We start from the raw sequence: 23,063 nt of genomic DNA, 5'->3' as shown, positions 1-23,063 counted from the left end.
TCTTGACAACCTTTTTTTTTTTAAGTTTATGTTGTTCATAAACAAAGTCTCTTAGGTACTTTACAGACAAAGCCAATAACACTCAAACATATATTTGTCTAACATCTTCCTGTTACTGTAAATGTATAAAATACTTAAAAAAGAAATTCCTTGTATGACTCAGTCTGTAATATGTTAATGCCTTTCTTCAAAATGATTCAATATTGTTTGTTTAGCATTTTATACAATTTAGGTGTTGTGAACTGGAGTGCAATTTCCAGACAATATAAGCAAGAGTTCCGGGTGCCCTGCTCGTTGACTCTGTGCTTGCGCTGCACTGCAATATACAAGGACTGCCCACCTGGGTCTGTAGGAGATGGCAGAAGGAGTCCTGCGTGGATTTTATTCCGATAAGGAGGTTGAGGGCTGTTGCTCAGTTGATTGTTTTTTCAATGATGGAGGAGAATTTCAAGCTGAGTAGATTTGAAGTGTGTGTGTGTGTGTGTGTGTGTGTGTGTGTGTGTGTGTGTGTGTGTGTGTGTGTGTGTGTGTGTGTGTGTGTGTGTGTGTGTGTGTGCGCGTGTGTGTGTGTGTGTGCGCGTGTGTGTGTGTGTGTGTGTGTGTGTGTGTGTGTGTGTGTGTGTGTGTGTGCGCAGGAGGGAGGGAAGGAGGGAGAGACAGATTTCAACTATCACCAGTCAGAGACTGCTCCGAACTAAGATAAAACAATCAATATTTAGTTTATTCTTATCATATTTCCCATAAGCTCAGGGACCTGTTCCAGGCTAAACATTCAGGGCTAAATCATTCGAGTCCCAGCGCCGCCCCTGGTTGATATATTATAATAAATACAGGATGCTCAGCATGTTTTGGTCAGACCTGATAAGAAGCTCTAGTGTTTGTGGTGACACAACCCTGCTGTGAGAATCATTTGCTGCTGCTGCAGGAACCATCATTTCTGTGAGTATTGCTTCTTATAGTCTAATGGAGAATTATCAACAAGGACAGAAACCATGGAAGTAACCCATATAGGTTATGGTAAACAACAATTTAAGTATAAATTAGATAATAATAACTGTAATAATAACAATATAAAAAGTTTGTTGACAACCTTTAAGTTGGCTTGAAAAAGCCCAGCCAGAAAGTTTGAAGGTTTTCAGTTTGAAATAGTTTGTTTTAGTTTGTAGTTTTAAAATATAGATAGATAAATAGATTTTGTTTAGAGATAGTTTAGAGTTTGAGTTTATGAGTTTAGAGTTTGATTTTGAGTTTATGAGTTTTTGAGTTTATGAGTTTATGAGTTTATGAGGTTTTGAGTGTTTGAGTTTATGAGGTTTTGAGTTTAGAGTTTGAGTGTTTGAGTGTTTGAGTTTATGAGGTTTTGAGTTTAGAGTTTGAGTGTTTGAGTTTATGAGGTTTTGAGTTTAGAGTTTGAGTGTTTGAGTTTATGAGGTTTTGAGTTTATGAGGTTTTGAATTTAGAGTTTATGAGTGTTTGAGTTTATGAGTGTTTGAGTTTATGAGTTTATGAGTTTTTGAGTTTAGAGTTTATGAGTTTATAAGTGTTTGAGTTTATGAGGTTTTGAGTTTAGAGTTTATGAGTTTATAAGTGTTTGAGTTTATGAGTTTATGAGTTTTTGAGTTTATGAGGTTTTGAGTTTAGAGTTTATGAGTTTATAAGTGTTTGAGTTTAGAGTTTATGAGTATTTGAGTTTATGAGGTTTTGAGTTTAGAGTTTATAAGTGTTTGAGTTTATGAGTGTTTGAGTTTATGAATGTTTGAGTTTATGAGTTTTTGAGTTTAGAGTTTATGAGTTTATAAGTGTTTGAGTTTATGAGTTTTTGAGTTTAGAGTTTATGAGTTTATAAGTGTTTGAGTTTATGAGTTTTTGAGTTTATGAGGTTTTGGAGTTTAGAGTTTATGAGTTTATAAGTGTTTGAGTTTAGAGTTTATGAGTATTTGAGTTTATGAGTTTATGAGGTTTTGAGTTTAGAGTTTATAAGTGTTTGAGTTTATGAGTGTTTGAGTTTATGAATGTTTGAGTTTAGAGTTTGATTTTAAAGTTTGAGTTTATGAGTGTTTGAGTTTATGAGTTTTTGAGTTTAGAGTTTATGAGTTTATAAGTGTTTGAGTTTATGAGTTTTTGAGTTTAGAGTTTATGAGTTTATAAGTGTTTGAGTTTATGAGTTTTTGAGTTTATGAGGTTTTGAGTTTAGAGTTTATAATTGTGTTTGAGTTTATGAGTGTTTGAGTTTATGAATGTTTGAGTTTAGAGTTTGATTTTAAAGTTTGAGTTTATGAGTGTTTGAGTTTATGAGTTTAGAGTTTGAGTTTAAATTAGTCTTAATGGCTTAGAAATAGTACATCGAATGGAAGTTTAATTGAGCCTAACTGTGCGTTCACACCGCCGGCGAGGTCGGTGCGGCGCTTCTTGGACGGTGAGAGCCGTACCGACCACAATAGTTCCCAAGCAAAATAGAGGAGAGGTTGATCATGTGAATTTGATAAGAAGATGCGCAACACTATTTATAGGCAACATTTTTGCTCTAGAAAGCTTGTTTTTCAGTGGGAATGCAAATTAGATTAACACTTATCAATGAACACAAAAGTCACACAACAAAAATGGCTTTTTGTTAGCATACAAAATATAGTCACTATAATTGTTAAGTTCTTTCCATCGATCAATTTCTTACTTTCAAATGTAAAAGATTCCATGAGGTTAACTATACCCTACTTGGTCAGTCTGCACAAACAACGATCAACGTGCTTGTTTGCTTTGCGGCCCCTTTAAATAAAGTAAAAAAAAAAGACCAAAGATTCAATCTACGTCAGAGCATCCACAAATCTTTCTACGCCGTGGTTGGCAGGGCGGAGAGAGCCGCTCTCACAGGTGGCGGTGTGAACGCACAGTAATGGGCTTCAGGGAGTTTAGATATGAATTTTTGACAGTTGGAGTTTGAAAAGTCTGAACATTCCGTCAATGTGTGTCTATGGGAGTTTTTCCGAGTTTTGATCATCGTTTTTTAGGAAAACTGTAAGTCGGAACAGTTAGAAAAGATATATCCCCTTACGGAAAATACGTTTATTCAAGTGTTCTATTATACTTCTTTTAAACTAAAAACAAGAAAGTTCTTTCAGTCTACTTTTTATACTTCTCAAGAAATATACTTTATGTACTTCTCAGAAATATACTTAAAATTGCACTTGTGTATACTTTACTTGTACTGACAGAAAGGTCTAAGTATATTTAGCCTACTTGTCCCTATCTTTTGATCGAGATATACTTTAAAGTATAAGTATTCTAAGAAGGCTATACAAGTTGGCATGCAGTTGTGTTTAATCTTTTGGTTGAGAGTAGCCTATTAAATATTTTTTTCACATAGTTTTACATACTGTCTTACATTGTTTGAAAATATTGATTTATAAAGAAAACAGATATGTTCCTAATTCTGAGTATCTGAATTTTTGAGTAGGCTAGTCCACTGGTAGTGTACTTAGGAATTTACTTTGAAATGTCAGGCTATCAGTGTTTTCACAGTTATGCGGTAGGGGGGGCTATTACACATCTTCTGAAAGAGTACAGAATCAAAACACAGAAGTAGAAGAACCTGAAACAAGTGATAGAAGATTGTTCACACAAATGTAAAATAATGTTATCATCAATATTAAACAGCATATAAATCAAAACTGCCTAATGTTACCGAATGAAATGTCAACCCAGGACGAGCTAAAGGACTGTGAAGCTTCGAGGGTGTTGATGGACTCGATCTACTGCATCTATTTTGATCATCGTTCTGAATCCCATCCGGATGAAGTCTTTGACTAAAATGCAATTTTCTCAGATTTTTGTTTAAAGTGTTGATGTTAGTGAGGTATTCTAGCAGGGCTAGTTCATCAAGGTTTGCAGCCAGTAAACAGGATGGTGTATCGGTCAGGACACAGGAATAAAGATGAGGAGATGTAATTTCTTCTATTAACTGTATTGAGATCCAGCAGTACTTATCAGAACATTCCAATATCCAGTATTGTCATTTTAGTCTGATAAAAACAAATAAATCACCATTAGGTTCTGTCATTTAAACAGTTGTACTTAAATTACTATGCAACGTAAATAATAAATCCACACAAATAATACAAATCAGGATCATCAAACATAAATATACCAATAAAAACTGCTTTGTCCCTTTAAACATAATCTACAATTACATAAATGAGGATATTACTCTTTGGAGAAATATAAGGAGCTTCACCTATCTCACTGACCAGTTTACATGAAACTATATTAAAAGGGTTTACAGAAAGAGCAATGGCGACATCCTCTGGCCAGACAAGGCTACTGCACAACAGCGTCTGCACATGGTCTCCTGAGCACGATATTAACTCTTCTTAACTCAATGTTATAAACGTTACTACGTAACTTAGACATCAGAAGGCTCACACCAGTTAACTTATTGTTTCCTACAGTGTTTTACAGCATAAATATTGTTCTATCACTATAAATCTCACTCATCACGCTGGGCACGTTAATGCATTGTAATTCTACAGTATAGAAACACAAACACAACGAAGTGAGTCACTTACTTTTTTGTCATTAACTCAACACATGAATATTGGAAGCTGGATCATTCAGAAGAGACTAAAGAAACTACACAACACATGTACGTAGGCTGAACTATGCTGCTGAACTTGAACACGTTTCCGAACTCACTATAACCAACACACTAGCTACACACTTCCTCTACCGTAACCACAGTTCAATAATCAAAAAGTGAATATTGTAATGTGACATTTCGCACTCAGTGTGCAAGGGCCTTAACGTGCGTCATCACTACGACACACCCCAAATTGCGGAATTGGTCCTGGCTTTTGTTCACAAGGGCGCGTTCCGGGACTGATCCCGGCAATGTTACTGCGCTGTGTGAAAGTGGCTTAAAGGGACACCAGGCAAGTCTGAGTGTTTTTTTCTCTACGAAGCTCCCCCTAGTGTCTGGTAGTAAATGCTTTCAAACACTCTGTCGTAAAAACGAACTGTTGTCCCTCCCCCCTCGCCACGAGCAACCCAGCTGATCAGCTGTCAATCCAGCTGAGCAGAGGAACCGGCTATTTCAAAACCAGTTATGTCTACCGAGGCAAGTAAGGCAATATTTTATTTCCAACTGATGGCGATTTTTTTTTTTTTTTATTGTGTTGTCATCATAGACTGTAAAAAATAGGTTGTCATGCATACTAACTTTAGTATTTTTACTGGGAACGAACAAAGAGTGAGAGAGTTTTGGGAGAGTGGGCATGAGCATAATATATATATATATATATATATATATATATATATATATATATATATATATCGGAGGCTAATATTTGTCTAAAGTTATATTAGCAAGGTCTATAAGTTCATCTGGTAGAATGACAGTTTACCTTTGCTTGTCTAAGAAAACATCAGAACGTTTTTTCTAGCTCGATCATGATATGTGCTACATGTTTATTGCCTATTATCAGACGCGTTGACTTAGTGACATAAAATAAAAGTGCAAGTTACACAAATAAAACCTACAGAGGAACGGCCAAACTACTACAGAAACCAAACGTGTTTGCTAATGACAATGCCTAACATCAAAGTTATAGTATCAAACGAAGCGTACTAGTAAGCCCGTAACAGACAGCGATCATAATAAAAACATTTACAGACAATAGCAAACATCCTGAGGTCACAATTACTTGAAGTTTAACACAGTTTATTCAAAAGATACTTACAAGTGCAACAGCAGCCAGGGGCTCGTTCTTCGTACGTTGCTTATTACATCCGAGATCAAATGACACATCCAAGATGATTTCATCGTGCTAATCATAATCCGGCTAATTGAGTTCTTCGAACACACTTGCCGGATAGGATTAGTATCGCTGGATTGAGTTATCTGAGATAACTGCGCGTTCACGCTCTGGCTTAAAAGGGGATATGTATCGATAGTGGAAACATTGATCAGCAACGCTGCCATTGGCTGCTCAGCGTGGCCAAAGAGCGCGCACAGTTTTTCTCATATTATATCTATGTTTTTTTCTCCTCAGCAGAGCAAGAACTAATAGTCGAAGTTTATTCGGAATTTTAATGTTTTAATCAAAACGCCAGGGAACACCTCAAAGTCTGCAAAAGCCAGGAGAGAGGGCTGGCAAAAAGTAGCAGACAATTTAAATCCGTTAGAAGTGGCCATGTTAGATGTTTTTATCACTTATTAGCCTATATTTTTGTATTTTAATAATTGCATAATTACTTTGTTCATTGTAATGTCAGAGTCACCACACTAGAATATGGGAACAAATAAAAGTGAAGTACAAAAATATTCTAATGGTAATTTTTAGTTATATTATAGTCTCTTTTATGAAAGGCACTGTTAAATAAATGGTTGTCTGTTTATAAAAGCAATCAAGAAAAAGGCTGAGAAAAAAAAAGATCTTAGTAGCCTACACTGTATTTTTGCTGCATTAAATTAAGGCCATATAGTCATTTCAGCTGTTAAATCTTGAGTAATGATGAATTGCTTTGACTTGTGGAAGTAAAAACTGATAAACTTATGTTAATGTAAAAATATGTATTGAAGAAGAGTTCAAAAAGAGTTATTGATCACATTTTTCCCAAGTGTAGTTCATTGTAATGACATTGTGTTTTCCTCTTTTGTGCACTTTTACATAATACACCAACACTTGTTAACTTAAGTGGACATTTCCTAACTTTCCAAAGGAAAGAAAGTATAAGACTTTGTAATGTCCATTTGTTTCCATTGCACTGGACAGTGAATAAACCCTCTCAGATAACTGTCATATGGAGGAACTAGCCTACCTGCAAGTGCATAAATAACTTTACTTAATTTATACTTGTATGCTTTATGGCTGCAATATAAGTTGCAAGATTCCACATCTACAGAAAGGCCTACAGAAGAGTCTGCACAGACAGAGGAGACATAGGCCTACAGGTGTCCAGTGGATAGCCAACTTTTCCTTTTTATTTGTTGCATGAGGCATGTGTCTAATATCACTTGTTGCAGGCACTTGACCACTGGCTTTTCTTTACAAAGAACAATTGAAATAAAACTCAAGGAACTAAGCATATTTGTCTTTTATTAAACATTTAATGAAAAGTGTATATATTTTTTTTTTGGCAGTGTTGTGTAATATGGCACATGCAAATGCAACAATGTCACAGGCCCTGTCAGGTGTGCAACCCTCAGACTTTTCAGACACTGACATCTTCCCTTTAGTTAGCCAAAGTTCATTTCATTGTGTGCCCTTGTCCTGGCCAGAGCTGCATTGTAACTGGTTTGGGTCAGGGAATGGGGTCTTAAAACACCAGTCTGCAGGCAGGAACATGTCATAATCACCTATGAAGAAATGCAGTTCTGTTAGGATCAGCATAAGTGTATGTAATACAGTGAGCTTGATATTTAATTGTGGAACTTTCCTTACCACTTTAAAATAATGTGCATAAATGTGAATCTCTGCAAATTCTTAAGTCATACACAGATCCTGACCATTTTGCTTTCACATTTGTGATATGGAAGATTTTAGTCAACTGCCTTTTTTTTTATTTGATATAATATTATTAGGAATAATATCTGGAATATTAAGAATCACAATAGTAACTGGGCTGCACATTTACATTGTGAACCCCCTTTCTGTTCACATAATCCCCTTCATTGAGGCCTTGATGGCAGTCTAGCCTATAAGCCTGAGTGACATACTGTAATCAGCATGGTCATGATCGCATGATCTTCATAAAAAAATATTTAAATAGTCTAATAAATAGTAGGCTATAGTCTAATAAATAAAAAAAATAAAAAGCTGCTTAAAAAAACTGATTTACATTGGGTCTTCAGTGGCTTGGAAATGCCAAAAAAAAAAAAAAAAAAAAAAAACTAAAACTGTTTTTTAAACCTAAAAGCGCCAGGTAAACTCCGAATGACACGACAAACAGCACTTTCCATCAAGTTCTCCGCATCTCCAATAGTGTAAAGGAAAGAGCCACTCGCAATTAATCTTAGGGTACAGTTTGTGCTGTAGTGACTCCGACAAGTCGAAAATAAATGTGCGTTTCCAACAAATTAATAATGTAAACGACAATCTCACGAGTCACGAGGAAAAAAAATATCAGAAAGTGCACTATCGCGCTGCGCTGGACTTCCCGTATCATCTCCGTTTATGAGCCGCAGTCTAATCCTGTTTACATGAAATAAGCCTGCTCCCGAGCAGGTTTAAGATTGCGCACCTGTTGCTATGACAGCAAGTCCAGGATGAGCGTCGAAGAACCAAACAATCCAAGATCATGCCAAATCGTCAACAATCAAATCCAGCTAACTGAGTTAGCGACGTACGAAGAACGAGCCCCAGGTCAGCATCCGTTTTGCAGGCTTCTGTTTCTCTCAGTTCTCACCATTCTGAAAAAGCTGGTCCGATATATTTACTCGAGTCTGACTTATTGCTCGGTCAGTGTCCCGATTCCTCTTTCGTTGGTCCTCCGACAAAGATTTCCTAGCTTTCTGCTTCTTTTTTACAGGCTCAGCCATAACTCAATCTATCGTTGCCCTTTGCTTATACATAGCCGGTGCTTGAATGGGGGCGTGTACGTGTGCAGTGCCGTCAAGCAATTCGTTGCATCGCGAGACCTGATATCACGCGATACTTCCTGGAACACGACCCGCGTCCCAAAGTTGCAAGTGAGTTTTTTCCGCTCTCGGGCACCAGGGGGGTGCGAAACTACCACCATTCAACCCGAAATAAGTAATATAACCATTCCACTGACTCCGAAGCTGTTCAGTTAAGGTAAAAAAGTTACATAGCTTCCCTTTAAGTGTGATGTTATGTTCACTTAAAGAAAACGTACAAGTATACTTGCAGTACTAAACTAAACTAGTTGTGCACTCAAAGTTTACTTTTAAAGCAACACTATGTATTTTTTCAACCTTCATAATATATTTCCAAGACCCTTGTGATGGTACATCGACTTACAATAGGTTGAATGACCCGTCTGCCATAGCCTGACGGGGTTTGTATCGCTTTTACTGGCACTATGTAACTTCGGGGTTCGGGTAGTAACCCGAGCACAAAAAGAACTACAAAATTCGACTGCTTTACGGCATACCTCACTTCCCCCACCACTTCCTCAAATTCGGACGTGAGAGGCCAACCAGCCTTTGTTTTCCGGCTTTCGTGCGTATGTTTTTGTCATGGCCAAGGCCAAAGCCAAAGCAGCAACGGACAAAAAAAAAGTCAGAAGTAAGCCTATGTCTAAATGGCGTGTACAAGTTTGGTAGAGGCTACATTCTTGCAAGCAAGTTTTTTGTTTTGTTTTTTTTGCACACCTGGCATCCCCCTCGAAACGGTTCTCATTCGCGCTTGAATATAGTCAACACTATAAAATCTGACGAAATACTCAGAATATTTTTTTTTTTTTTTTACTATTATCTTATATAACCTAGCCATTTTTAATAGGATGGACAGTTGAAGGAACCCAACCTCGTTATACTTAATAAATATATTTGCTGCTTCTTGGCCTACTAAAGTGTTCCTGCAACGGGAGTATTCTCTGGCTAGAGCGCATGCACAGCAGAGTTTGTATGGACAGAAGTGCATGCCTGAGCTTGTGTTTTGGGCAAGCTGCGTTGCTTTGACATTGTGGAAAACAGAATAATAGAAACAAAATGTATTAAGCTTTTTACCCGTTATTATCAATCTTAATTAATCTTGTTTTTAATTTAACTTAATTTCGTTTTTCTTTATTTAAATTTAGTTTTTTTCTTTATTTAAATTTAGTTTTTTCTTCACTGTTAGACATTTTATCGTATTTTTGCGGTAACTTACTGGCAGCACTATTGCCAGTAGGTTACTGTAAGTTCCCCTTTACAGTAGCTTACCTGTAAATGTGTTTTACGGTATGATGCCCTTACCGCAATTTAATTTTACAGTAAGATGCCCATACCGCAATTTCATTTTACAGTAATATGCCTATACCGCAATTTAATTTTACAGTATGATGCCCTTACCGCAGTTTCATTTTACAGTATTATGCCCATTTTACACTATTTTATTATTTATATTTTACATGAATGCTATTGAATTTAATAAATTCCAAAAAAGTGACTTGAGTCCATGAAAACAGAGATTCTAATTATTGGACAAAAAACTTCCTCACGTAATAACCTAGAATACTGTCTAACACTTGATGGCTGCTCTGTTAAGTCTTCGTCGTCGGTTAGGAATCTGGGTGTGCTCTTTGATACTAATCTTTCATTTGAAAGTCACGTGTCTAGTATCTGTAAAACCGCATTTTTCCATCTTAAAAATATATCTAAATTACGTCATATGCTCTCATTGACAAATGCGGAACAATTAGTCCATGCGTTCATGACCTCAAGGCTAGATTATTGTAATGCTCTACTGGGTGGTTGCCCTGCACGCTTAATAAACAAACTACAGCTGGTCCAAAACGCAGCAGCTCGAGTTCTTACCAGAACCAGGAAGTATGACCATATTAGCCCGGTTCTGTCAAAACTGCACTGGCTCCCTATTAAACATCGCATCAATTTTAAAATATTGCTGATTACTTACAAAGCACTAAATGGTTTAGCTCCGCAGTACTTGAGCGAGCTCTTAACGCATTATACTCCTTCACGTCTATTGCGATCTCAAAATTCCGGCCAGTTGATAATACCTAGAATATCTAAATCGACTGCTGGCGGTAGATCCTTTTCCTATTTAGCACCAAAACTTTGGAACAGCCTTCCTACCATTGTCCGGGAAGCAGACACACTCTGTCAGTTCAAATCTAGATTAAAGACACATCTCTTTGACATAGCGTTCACATAATACATTATAGACTTCTATAATTCAATATTAGGCTGCATAGATTAGGTCAGCTGGAACCGGGAACACTTCCCATAAATCCTGATGTACTTGTTACATCATGAGAAGAATGGCATCTACGCTAATTTTAGTGTCTTTGTTTATCCCAAGGTTTTCCCGCAGCCTGCCGGATCCAGGCCGTTTCCAGATCTGATGAAGGACCTTCGCCTGGACCCGGTGTCAACGCAGTGCTGAAGGGCCAACTAGTCTCTCCCTATGGAGGATCCCTTTCCCACTCTACAGATAACGCGTCGTCGGGAAAACTCAATTTGCGTATCTACCCCGAATTGATAAAATAAAATAAAATTCTGAATCAAAACTATAAGGAAACACCAGTAATTTGTTTAGGTTTGGTTTGTAGGGAATTCCAAACCTGCACACATATATTCAAACGCACATAACTATGGAACCCGTTCTTAATGCGCATCTGAACGCCATCAGCGTTTCTCACAGGTTCGCTAAAGTCTGTGTAGAGAGAATGGTGTCGTCTTGGCGGCCCTAATTTAAAAACAAATGATCGTTGCGACGGAAGCGAATCAATCAAAACTAACTTTAGCTGGAAAATAACTTTATTAAAGAACCGCTATAAAGCCAAAACAATCTTACATTATATTATACATTTATCTCTGTGAAGCTGCTTTGAGACAATCTACATTGTTAAAAGCGCTATATAAATGAAAATGACTTGACTTGACTTGACATGTACATCAGCATATTCTTTATTCACTGTCACAGTCAATTACATCCATTTTATTTATTTATTGTGATGCAACATTAGGAAAGGCAGTTTTATTTATATAGCACGTCATACACTTTGGCAATTAAAAGTGCTTTACACAGTAAGTAATTAAAATAATCACAAAATAAAAGCAAGGAAAATTAAAGTGCCCCTATTATGGATTTTTGAAAATGACCTTTCATGTATTGTGTAACAGCTCTAAGGCCTCGTTTACAAGTGAAATGTGACCCAATTCCGATTTTTTGCTCATGTGTGACACAGATCGGATGTGTTCTATGAACGTGTAAACAGGAAAAAAACGCATGCATTCGGATATTTCGAGATCAGTTTCAGGCCTCATTTATATGTGGAAATAAATCAGATATAAATCAGATATGTGCCAATGCGACTGTCATGGGCCTCGTTTACACTGCAGGTCTTGATGCCCATTTCTGATTTGTTGCTTATATCCGATTTTTTTGACTGTCCGTTTACATGTTCTTTCAACTGTGACCCATATCCGATTGATGTGTTTACACTTGCCATACTATCTGAAACATCGCGCATGCTTAAAGGGTTAAATTATCTTGCACAGATGGACGAACGCAAAATATGATTGATGCTAGCTCTGCGATATATGCGAAGTTCGCCAAACATCACCATGATTATGAGGCGGAGGAGGACGAAAAGTGCCATCATTTCAGCCTGTGCATTTGCTTCAGTTATTGTGTGCGAGAGAGATCAGGACTGGCGGGAGCATATTGTGGCGGGCTTTAACAAGAAGCAGTGGGTCCGAAATTTTCGGATGATCAAGCCAACCTTTGATATGTTGTGTCAACGTTTGTCCACATTCCTCTCCTACGACGACACAACGTTTCGTCGGACCATCCGTCCCTTTGCAGAAGCGTTTCTCTCGTCATTAAACCACGGAGACGTTGCCTAATGCCTCAGAAAATCTGGATATTTTATGAGAAAATTTAAGTTTTTCACAACTCCCAGTTTTACTCTGAGATTTTCCCATGGTGATTACACTGTGTCTGTGGTGTTCTTGCGCCACGCCTAAGAAATCGACGTATCCAATAAACCCGTATCCAATTTTTCCCTAAAATCGTACATGAGAAGCTCTAGGACTGACTCACGGGGTAACCTCGGGTTCACTGCCCATCAGTCCGCACCCCAAAGATTTGTTCGGAAGCTCTAGGAATGGAATCGATCCAGTCCGCACCCCACAGAACCTCGAGTTTAATTACACGTCAAACTCACTATACTTCACCACAGACAGAGGTCATCAGCATGATTTCATCTCTCAATTTCCCCAATTAAGTAATTTATGTTTGTCTCTTACCCAATTCGCAGTGCAGTTTAGAATCAAAAGGAGGATGCAAAAAGAGAATTGAATTCATAACAAATCAAAGCAGGGAGCATGACAATACGCAAAAAAAGCATCCCAGTTGGTCTTGACTGGCCTCCATACCGGTAAACCACTGATGGCTAATCTGAAAAAAGAAAGAAACAAAAAACAAAACAGAGAAAGTGTGTGAGAAATGGTCATGAGTTTATTTAATCTAAATTTGTTCATGGACAGACGAGGAATCAACTTGTGCAACAGCAGTTATTACCAGTCGAGTTAGTTTAAATAGTATAGCTTTATTGCAATTCCCTTGTTAGGGAACTCGGTACTATACGGTTATCCGGACCACATGTGATGACCTAGCCCAACCCCGCCCCTAAACCTACCCGTCACTGGGGTTACGACCAACCAAGAGCGGTTGTGGTCACGTGTGGTCAGGTGTGGTCCGGATAACCGTATAGTACCGGGAACTCTATTAATTGCCTGAATGTATAATTACGTTAAAAGGTACACTGAGTAACTTTATGGCCCTTCAAACTTAAATCTGAAATAGAAAGCTTTTGTAACATTACAAATGTTTTTACTGTCACTTTAGGTCAATTTAATGCATCCTTGCTGAATTAAAGTATTAATTTCATTCAACAACCAAAAAAATAAATAATAATAAATAAAATACTGCCTGAACAGAAGTGCTTCAATTTCAGATAAATGCTGTTCTTTTGAACTTTCTATTCAAAGAAATCCTGAAAAAAGTGTACAACTGAAAATAATCTGAAATGTTTCTTGATTCTCACAAGTGCTCCTAAAAAGAAATGTAAGTGTAGAGCCCTGCAAGTTATGCATTACAATATGTTAATCACATAATGCATCTGATAACGTTAGTTAGTCAAAACATACTTGCAAAGCCAAAGATGCTCAGTGCTGAGGCTCTTAAATGTGTGGCGTTTTGAAGTAAGTTAGGCCTAGCGCGTTTTCTCAAAGGCACTCTCTCGCGCTCTCTCTGCCCTAGGCCCGGTTCTATGGGGGTGCTGCTGCTATACACCCTCAAACGCAAGCAAGGGCAGCAGCCTCGATTGAAACTGTTATAATATATTGGCGAAACAGATTTGCCAAACGCTCCAGTGCATATTTGTGCTTATTTGTTTTTGCGCTCTGGAGAACGCAGGAGTTTTTATTCAGTGCCGAATTATGCAGGCTCGCGAAAACTCTCATTAACAAAGTGTAGCCTAACTTAGACAAGATGTAAGAGATGTGACAGCGACATACATACATGCTGGATTCACTCTGCACAGGACCGAAATATGACATGTTAAAATAGTAATGCATTTAAAGCAATGTAAAGGCAGACTAATTGAAAAATATTCATTGCAAAATATTTTTTTTAATTCTATGCCAATTATTGGTACAACTGTCATCTGATTGTGTAATTGATCAATCTAGCAGTCATCCTAGATCTGTGAATTATCATGTTCATAACATATAGGCTAGTCATTAGCCAATAATCATTGATGAAAAATATTCTTCTATTTCTCTCTTTTCCCAGTGTCAACAGGAGCTAACTACAGCCCAACGGCTCCTTTAACTGACGAGTAAAATATGCCAGGCTATGTTCACACTTAGCGTCTTTTTTGACAAGAAAAAGTTGACAACGGCGTAGCCTAGTGCTGTGTGATGCAAAAAATTTTGAGAAAGAGAAAGTTGGCTCTTGCGTTGGCTTTTGAAGTTACCGGGGAGGAGAATGTCGGTTCACAAAGACGTTTGTGGGTGCACGACATTATACGGGGAAGGAAACTGTATGGTGCTTACAACAATTTAGTCCAGGAGCTCTTGTTGTTCTTGTTGTTATGGAAACGACAGGTCTCGCTACTCGCTTGTCATTGGTCAGCTGTCAAGAAGGCGCTTGACGTAGGGCGTTCTTTTCAGAAAAGTTGAACTTTTTTCAACTTAAAAAGACGCTCTGAGCTGCAGAAAAAGACGCCGGCGATGGCGTCTAAAAAAGCGCTCAGGACTTTTTTGAAAAAACGGTTTACTCCATAGGGTTATAATGTAGAACAGACGCTGGCAGTTTGAAAAAAGACGCTAAGTGTGAACATAGCCTGGTCATAAAAAAGACGGAAAACCATTGTTTGTGTAAATATTAGATTGGGTCCATCTACTAGAAAAGGCAGTCAGTCAATTTTATGGCATTTAATGGGATATGAAAACGGCAGTTTCGAGTAAAACTAAAGTTCCTTTGACTGTCCTGTTAGCTGTTATTAAAAGCCTAACCTATTCGATTTTATTATTTACTTTCTTCATAAATGTAGCTATATTTAATTGATATTGGTAACGGTTTACTTTGTAAAAGTAACTTATAAAATAAATTTGTTCAGTAAAAAGTACTTACCTCAGAAAAAAACCCAGCTGGCGTCTAGCGATCCACTCTCAGCAGGGACGTCCGTTATGAGCGCGCACTCGACACGTGACGTCACACAAACCTCAGTTTACATTCTGCCAGGTTGTTGCGCGGGCTTTGCACGCGAGCAACAATTCAAATTTTGTGAGGTGTAAGCAAAGTTTATATATACATATATAATGTATATTATTTAAAATAAAATAAAAATACATTTATATCACTTTTACCTGGCATAAAAAAAAAAGAAAAAAAAGATTGCCTGTATTGGGAACCAGTTGTGAATTTTTGTATTATATATATGTACTACAAAAATTATATATATATATATATATATATATATATATATATGAAGAGTTCAGATGCAAAAGCCTCTAAGTGCCATCTGAATTTTTTTTCTAGAATTATCATTTTTATAAAGCTTGTATATTTAAGTTAAGTAATTTCACTTAAATGACAATTAATAGGTAATTTGCATTGCCAGTGAAGTGAAATTATTGAACTTAAATATACAAGCTTGATAAAAATGATCATTCTAGAAGAAAATTTCAGACGGCACTTAGAGGCTTTTGCATCTGAACTCTTCATATATAGTTGTTGTTGTTATTGGAGAAAATGCTAATATAAAAATTACTCTGGTCTCTCACTAAGAACTAATTTTAAATGTTTTTTTTATGTTTTTTATAATTTTTTTATTTATTCAACTTTTAAACTTCCAGTGTGTGCATAGCTTAAAAATTAGAATGTAGATTCATGATTTTCATCTGCAGAACAAGATGGGGGGAAAAAACTATAAAACATGATATGATATTTTAATATGCCTAAAACATATGCATATACACACTTCAATAAATCTGTCTTCTTTATTTACAGTAGCACTACTGCTTTTGCTTAAACAGTAAAGTAGCCTACCGCAAATTCCCATATACAGTAAGTTACTGTAAATTTCATAAAAATACCCACAATGCAGTGCATATTACAGTAGTTTACAATTATCTTATATAGCCTAGCCATTTTTAATAGGATGGACAGTTGAAGGAACCCAACCTCGTTATACTTAATACATATATTTGCTGCTTCTTGGCCTACTAAAGTGTTCCTGCAACGGGAGTATTCTCTGGCTAGAGCGCAGAACAGCAGAGTTTGTATGGACAGAAGTGCATGCCTGAGCTTGTGTTTTGGGCAAGCTGCGTTGCTTTGACATTGTGGAAAATAGAATAATAGAAACAAAATGTATTAAGCTTTTTACCCGTTATTATCAATCTAAATTAATCTTGTTTTTAATTTAACTTAATTTAGTTTTTCTTTATTTAAATTTTTTTTTTTCTTTATTTAAATTTAGTTTGTTCTTTATTTAAATAAATTTCGTTTTTCTTTATTTAAATAAATTTAGTTTTTCTATATTTAAATTTCATTTGTCTTTGTTTAAATTTAGATTTTTTCTTATTTAAATTTCGTTTTTCTTTATTTAAATCTACCCTTTACTGTGTCAGTAATTTGGTCAGAAAAATATTAGACTACCTTATTAAAAGTATTGCTTTAGTTAACAGACCTGTGTGTGTGTTACGTGCGAATGTATTTACTTTGTGTTGTTCATGGGGAAGATGTGTTTAATATCACTAGTACAGTGTCCGTCCCTGCGTGAGATGCGCCGCTTCCCGCTCGCGTTGTTCTGTAGTTTATTAAAAGTTTATTAATTCTGAATGTCGCGTCTCGCGTGTCTATCTATATTGCACCAAATGCGACACTGCACTCCCTTGTGAAGTCGATTGGATGAACGGTTCTCGAAATAATCAAAATGCAAACGGACATACAGACACATAGAGAATACTGCCTTTATTAGAGAGAAGAATATGTTCAGCACCCTCTCTCCGAAGCTTCGAATATTCGATGTTCATTACTACCGAAACTTCGAAGCTCAAAAAATGGTATTCAGATCCAGCCCTAAATGATGCTGGCTTGTAAACGAGCTACGCGATCTTTTGGCGAATGAAAAAAATAAAACCCATGAAATTATATTCATATGACATGCTGAAATATATGCCACCTGTACCTGGGAAAGACATTTCTCACGCAACGCAGGCAGTCTGCCCAAGACGTGAGAACTCCTTCTGCAGAGTTCGGGGGTATCGCTTGTCAACATATGCACGTGTATCCCCTGGTGTAACCATGACAGATTTTATGACAGTAGTAGAAGACAATACTGTTTCCCAACTGTAGGGGGACCCCGAGAGCAAAAGTTACTTGGTGTTGCTTTAAGTACACTTAAATGTATACTTTTTATACTAAAAGTGGGCCAATTTAGTCCCAAGCAGTATTAAAATAGAACACTTGCAAGTTTACTACTAGTACATTGACATTAGTATACTTACTACATAAAGTATACATTAAAATATACTTTAACATTACTTAAGTATACTTCATAAAATTAACTTGAAGTAGGCTATACTTCTTTTTGGTAAGAGACACACTACGTCACACAAACAGTCTGAAGGTCTGAGCCGAGTTTGGTGGTTGTGGAGTAATAGCTCTAAAATAGAGATACAGTCTAAATTTTGTCCCAGAAGAAGAAAACAAACAAACAAGTAAAGTTCGCAAACAAACTTTAATTTGGCTTTCTTTTAGCACATTGCTAGCATGTTTTTTATGTTGCTAGCTTTGATTAGCATTTTACTAGCATGTTTAACACATTGCTAACATGAAATAGCATGTCACTTGCATTTTTAACACATTGCTAGCATGATTTAGCATGTCTTATCACATTGATAACATGGCATAATGTTAGCATGTTTTGGCAAGTCAAAAATTAGTCTATGATTTTTTTTTATTTTTTTTTTTGTGAAATATGCTTTTTTATTTTAAGTTGACTCTCAAAATTATGTGAATTCAAGTGAATGGAAATGATCTGTTTATATTTTGAGTTATATTGTATAATTAAAAGACTGTATGCTGCTAGCACAGCACATTAACACACTACCATTATAGCAAAGTTATTGCTCAATGAACAAAACAACATGCTTAAGAGTGTTAATATGCAGTTTTTCAAAACCTAACCAAAATCCCTATTCTTCTGCACAATAGTTACGATCAAAACTTGAACATAATACAAACTCTTTCAAATGTCAAACATAACTGAACATTAAACATTAAAGGCAGGGTAGGTAGAAATGGTCTAAAAATTTTATTTTTCAAATTTGTTTAAACTTTATGTACATATCAATACATAATTAAAATGTAAGTACTCTGAAAAAGAAAGTATCAAAATCGAGTGTCTGTAGACCTCTCACGACTGTTTTAAAGACATCTCATTATTTCCATTCACTCCACCGCCTCATTTCTGTGCTTCTTCCAAAGCCACGCCCCCAAAACACATGAACGCGCGACTCCGACCGCTGAGCTAGAGGACGCATTATTTACCTGAGACAAGCGGAGGGGAAGGGGCATTTTTTTGCCTGGTTTGCCTTCACTAACTGCATATGCTGGTACTGTAAATTTAGATTGCTCTTTCTCTGCCATTGTTTTGGTATTCCTAGGTTCAGTGCCTTCTTCTTCTTCTTCGATAGATTTTATTGGCAGCTTGCAAACATAGTGCATTACCGCCATCTACTGGACGGAGGTGTGATCAGGTTCCGTGCCTCTCGCACTCCTCAAATCAAACGGTCGCGCGCAAGTGGGCAGGTGCTGTGTGGCAAAAGGGTGGTTGCCATGGTTGCGAGAGAGTGACAGTCGCCTAAGCCAATCCTTTGATTCGTCCCGAATCGAAATAATGAGCTGTGTTTAATACAGATTAAACGGTCTAGAGTCACTTGATTTTTATACTCTTTTTTTCAGAGTTCTTACATTTTAATTATGTATTGATATATATAGAAAGTTTTAACAAATTTGGATCTTTAATTTTTAATAAATCCTACCTACCCTGCCTTTAACAGATGTTTCCCTTTACTCAAAAACACATAAAATAACAATAATTTCAATATTTACTCTCCATTTCCAAAAGGTCTAAAATCATTTTGATTTGATTTGAGTTGGTTTCTCAAGCAGTGTAATTCATACATTCATACACGTGGCTGAAGTGCACAGCGATACTGTTACTGATACCTCTACTATTTATTCTTTCTGTTTATAGGGCTAGAATTTTACAATGGGTAACAATACATCTTCAATCAGCAATTCAATTCCTCTCAACTACATAACAACACCAAAAACATTATTCGAACAGGAGGCAAAAGTTAATAATGAGCAGGTGACTTACAGAATTCCAGCTCTCATCTATCTCAGTAAAGAACAAACCTACCTTGCCTTCGCTGAAAAGCGGAAAACTCCTGACGACACTGATGCAGATGTGCTTGTGATGAGAAGAGGATTGTGGAAGAATGACAAGAAGAAAGTTGAGGTACCAGACACGTTTAACCAAAATCGTAAAATATTTTTCATAACAGACAATTTTCTTCACAACTGAACTATTTCATAGATTCTTTTCACATGATGTCATGTTTTTATTTCAGTGGGACAGTGGTCATCATGAGCTCAATTCAGGTCTTCTACATGGCCACCGCAGCATGAATCCATGTCCGGTCTATGAGAAAGTTTCTGATACGCTCTTCCTGTTTTTTATTTGTATTCCCACTGGTGTCTCTGAAGATAAGCAAAAAAAAGAAAAAAAGAACCAGGCACAACTTTGTTACATAACCAGTAAGGACACTGGCAGAAACTGGAGTGATGTTACGAACTTGAAAGATGTGATCAGTGAAAAGGAGAAAGACTGGGCCACCTTTGCTGTTGGACCAGGACATGGTGTTCAAATGGAGAACGGGAGACTGATTATCCCAGCATATGCGTATTATTTTGATTCCAAGTGTTGTTCATCATGTTGTTCATCATGTTGTTCATCATGTTGTTCATCATGTTGTTGCCTCGAATCACGTGCATTTGCATTCTACAGTGATGATGAAGGAAGCACTTGGCATGTAGGAAAACAAATGGAAGGTGAGTCTTGTGAGTGTCAGATGGCTGAGATAGACAACACACTGTACTGCAATGCTCGAAGTACATCCGGCTACAGAGTCGAGGCTCAAAGCGAGGATAGTGGAAAATCTTTTGACCAGCCTACTAAATCTGCACAGCTGACAGAGACTGGTAAGGGTTGCCAAGGCAGTGTGCTGAAAATTCGTCCCTCTGATCAGAGTACATGGCTGCTCTATTCTCATCCATCTGATACAAACAAGAGAAAGGATCTCACAATCTATGTGAATATATCACTGTTGTATCCCATGCAATGGGAACCCATGCAGTGCATCAACGAAGGTCCAAGTGGATACTCAGATCTGGCAGAGTGTGAGGATCAAAAGTACTTTGCCTGTCTCTTTGAATGTGGTGAGAACAGTGAACTTGAAAAGATAGCCTTCAAGCTTTCCGATATCAACAACTCTACGGATTTACCAAGTTCATGTTGCAAAAATTGTTGTGTTTTATTGTGATTTTTTTTTTCTTCCTAGAGTTAATTTGTTTATTAATGAAAATGTCTTCTGAATGTTTAAAAATCAAGTTGGAAATACATCAGTTTCTTAATTCAAATAGCAAATTATCATAAGCAACCTAACATGCTTTTGTTATATTAAGTGTATGCCGATAATTCAGAAATATTCATTTTTAAACCCTATATATTCCATTCACCTGAATTATTCAATATGTGAACAGTAAACATATTTTCATTAGTTTAGCTATATTCTTTGGTAATTTCATAACATTACATAAACATAAAATAATTACATTCTCTGAATGATGTTGAAAACTGTCTTTGTAAAATACTTATATGGAAAATGGAATCTAATTAAACAAAATAGATTCTTACACCGTGTCAAAATCCATTAGGGCCGGTTCACACAGAACGTGTTTTTGCATTTAAAGACACGGGCCCTATTTTAACAATCTAAGCACATGGTCTAAAGCGCAGGGCACAAGTGCAGTTAGGGCGTGTCTGAATCCACTTTTGCGTGGCGAATGGTCTAAAAGGGTTGTCCCTGTTCTCTTAATGAGTAACGGGAGTGTTTTGAGTGTAATGTGCAATAAACCAATCAGAGTCTCATCTCCCATTCCCTTTAAAAGCCAGTTGCCCTCATGCCATGGCGGGTTTGCTATTTACATGACGGAATTTGCAAACGGAAAGACTGAACGCTTCTCCAGAGAGGAAACGGATCTGCTCGTGTGTGAGGTTATAAACCGCGCAAGCAGAACATCTACGGGACAAGCCGGATTCCACCATATTTTTATGTACACAATATTAATCTTTTACATTGTAATCCTTTTTATTTGTAATATTTGGCATGTTTGTGTGCTGCTGCACGTTCCTGTGTGTCTAATAAGCAGAGTCTATAGGCGCACATTATTAACACGCTCTGTAAATAAAAAAAATTACTTTAGACCAGGTTTCAGTTGGTCAATGGCTCAGTCTATTTCAGTTTCCTCAAAATAGCAACGCACCAACAATGCGCCAGAACACACCTCGTTTTCAGACCAGCCCATGGCGCACAGATGGGCACAAATGCATTTGCTATTTATACAACGTGGCACAGGACGTGAAAATGATAACTGCGTCGGGCTGAAACTAGCAAAACACAGTTGCGTCGTGCTTGGCGCTGCATTGCGCCGGGTGTATGATAGGGCCCATGGTGTACAGAAAAGGAAAAAACATATATTCCTCCTGTTTATGTTTTATCATAAAATCAACCATATTTTATCATATAATCAATCATATCTTTTTTGTTCATCATCATATAATCAGACATATTTGTATTAATGTTTCCTTTGATGATTTTGCTTCTCAAATACATGTATCTATATTTTTGACTTATGTTAACCTTTTGTTCTGAATATGTTCTGCAGACGTGGGCAAGTTTCCACTGATTCATGGAACAAGTTGTTTTTCTTCAACCCTTGTATGGTGTTCGTTTTCATTTTTTATCAAAAGAAAAATGATACGATTAATAATTTTTTCAACCTCAGACTCATTGACCTTGGCTCATTTTCTGTGAAGAATATATATCAAAACACATTTTCAATGACCACACACTGTACACCCCCTCTACACATTTATATTACACAGAGGATGTTCGGGTCCACTGGACCCGGGGCTAATAAAAGTGTGGAAATTTTAGGTCCTGTTTACCTTTACTCTGTCCTCCTCTTGTCAGGGCTTGCTGTTATTGTGTGTGTGTGTGTGTGTGTGTGTGTGTGTGTGTGTGTGTGTGTGTGTGTGTGTGTGTGTGTGTGTGTGTGTGTGTGTGTGTGTGTGTAACACATTGAAGTAAACATCTGTTGAGTATTTTAACATAAATTGTTTGATTATGTTGAATTAAAAAACCCACAGCGGGTCCACCAGACCCACGAACACTGGCTGAATAACAAAAATATGAACACCACACAAGGGTTAAAGGGTCATGAAACCCTAAACCAAATTATCTGAGCTTTTAACAGAGGTATGTGTGTTGAACTCAATTGAAGACAATGTTAGCATCTGTTAGATTTAATAGTAGGGGGAAAATGGTTAAATTGTAGTTTTTTTTCCGCTATTTTCGTCTTCCGGGTTTAAAATCTTCGTGTCCACGTCACAGGCTGTGAGTTTTTTTTTTTTTTTTTTTACAGATATAACCGCAAATACACAGTTACATCTCAAAACAGAATTAACCAACAATAATATAATTATAAACAGAAGACAAAAAGCCAGTGAAAGCAAGTTAA

General features: G+C 36.9%; 1 protein-coding gene and 1 long non-coding RNA gene across 4 annotated transcripts; one reads left to right on the top strand and one right to left on the bottom strand.

The window, feature by feature from the left end:
- Positions 1 to 344: 344 nt before the first annotated feature.
- On the top strand, positions 345 to 22,262 carry LOC311303490 (sialidase-3-like). 3 transcript variants are annotated; one of them, XM_084430004.1, is made up of 3 exons: positions 345 to 467; positions 19,453 to 19,719; positions 19,832 to 22,262. In XM_084430004.1, exons 2-3 carry the CDS (start codon positions 19,468 to 19,470, stop codon positions 20,801 to 20,803), a joined length of 1,224 nt encoding a protein of 407 aa, XP_084286130.1. In that variant the 5' UTR covers positions 345 to 467; positions 19,453 to 19,467; the 3' UTR covers positions 20,804 to 22,262. The 3 variants fall into 3 exon arrangements, with proteins under 3 accessions (XP_084286130.1, XP_084286128.1, XP_084286129.1); XM_084430002.1 differs by lacking the exon at positions 345 to 467 and adding an exon at positions 807 to 939; XM_084430003.1 differs by lacking the exon at positions 345 to 467 and having other exon boundaries at positions 15,907 to 19,719.
- On the bottom strand, positions 7,072 to 15,598 carry LOC311303492. Its single transcript, XR_014629768.1, has 2 exons — positions 8,233 to 15,598; positions 7,072 to 7,348 (listed from the first exon to the last, which is right to left on the bottom strand). It is a non-coding gene; the product is annotated as an uncharacterized lncRNA (long non-coding RNA).
- Positions 22,263 to 23,063: the final 801 nt, after the last annotated feature.

Source organism: Rutilus rutilus (genome assembly GCF_951802725.1).
Source record: "Rutilus rutilus genome assembly, chromosome: 14".
Classification (NCBI taxonomy): Eukaryota; Metazoa; Chordata; class Actinopteri; order Cypriniformes; family Leuciscidae; genus Rutilus; species Rutilus rutilus.
Note: the sequence above shows the minus strand (reverse complement) of the source record. Positions and strands in the feature narration are given on the sequence as shown.

Excerpts from the sequence above, each read along its gene's own strand:
- LOC311303490 (XM_084430004.1), top strand. The coding sequence starts at position 19,468 with ATGGGTAACAATACATCTTCAATCAGCAATTCAATTCCTCTCAACTAC. Across the intron at positions 19,720-19,831 it reads ATGACAAGAAGAAAGTTGAG|TGGGACAGTGGTCATCATGA; the intron begins GTACCAGACACG and ends TTTTTATTTCAG.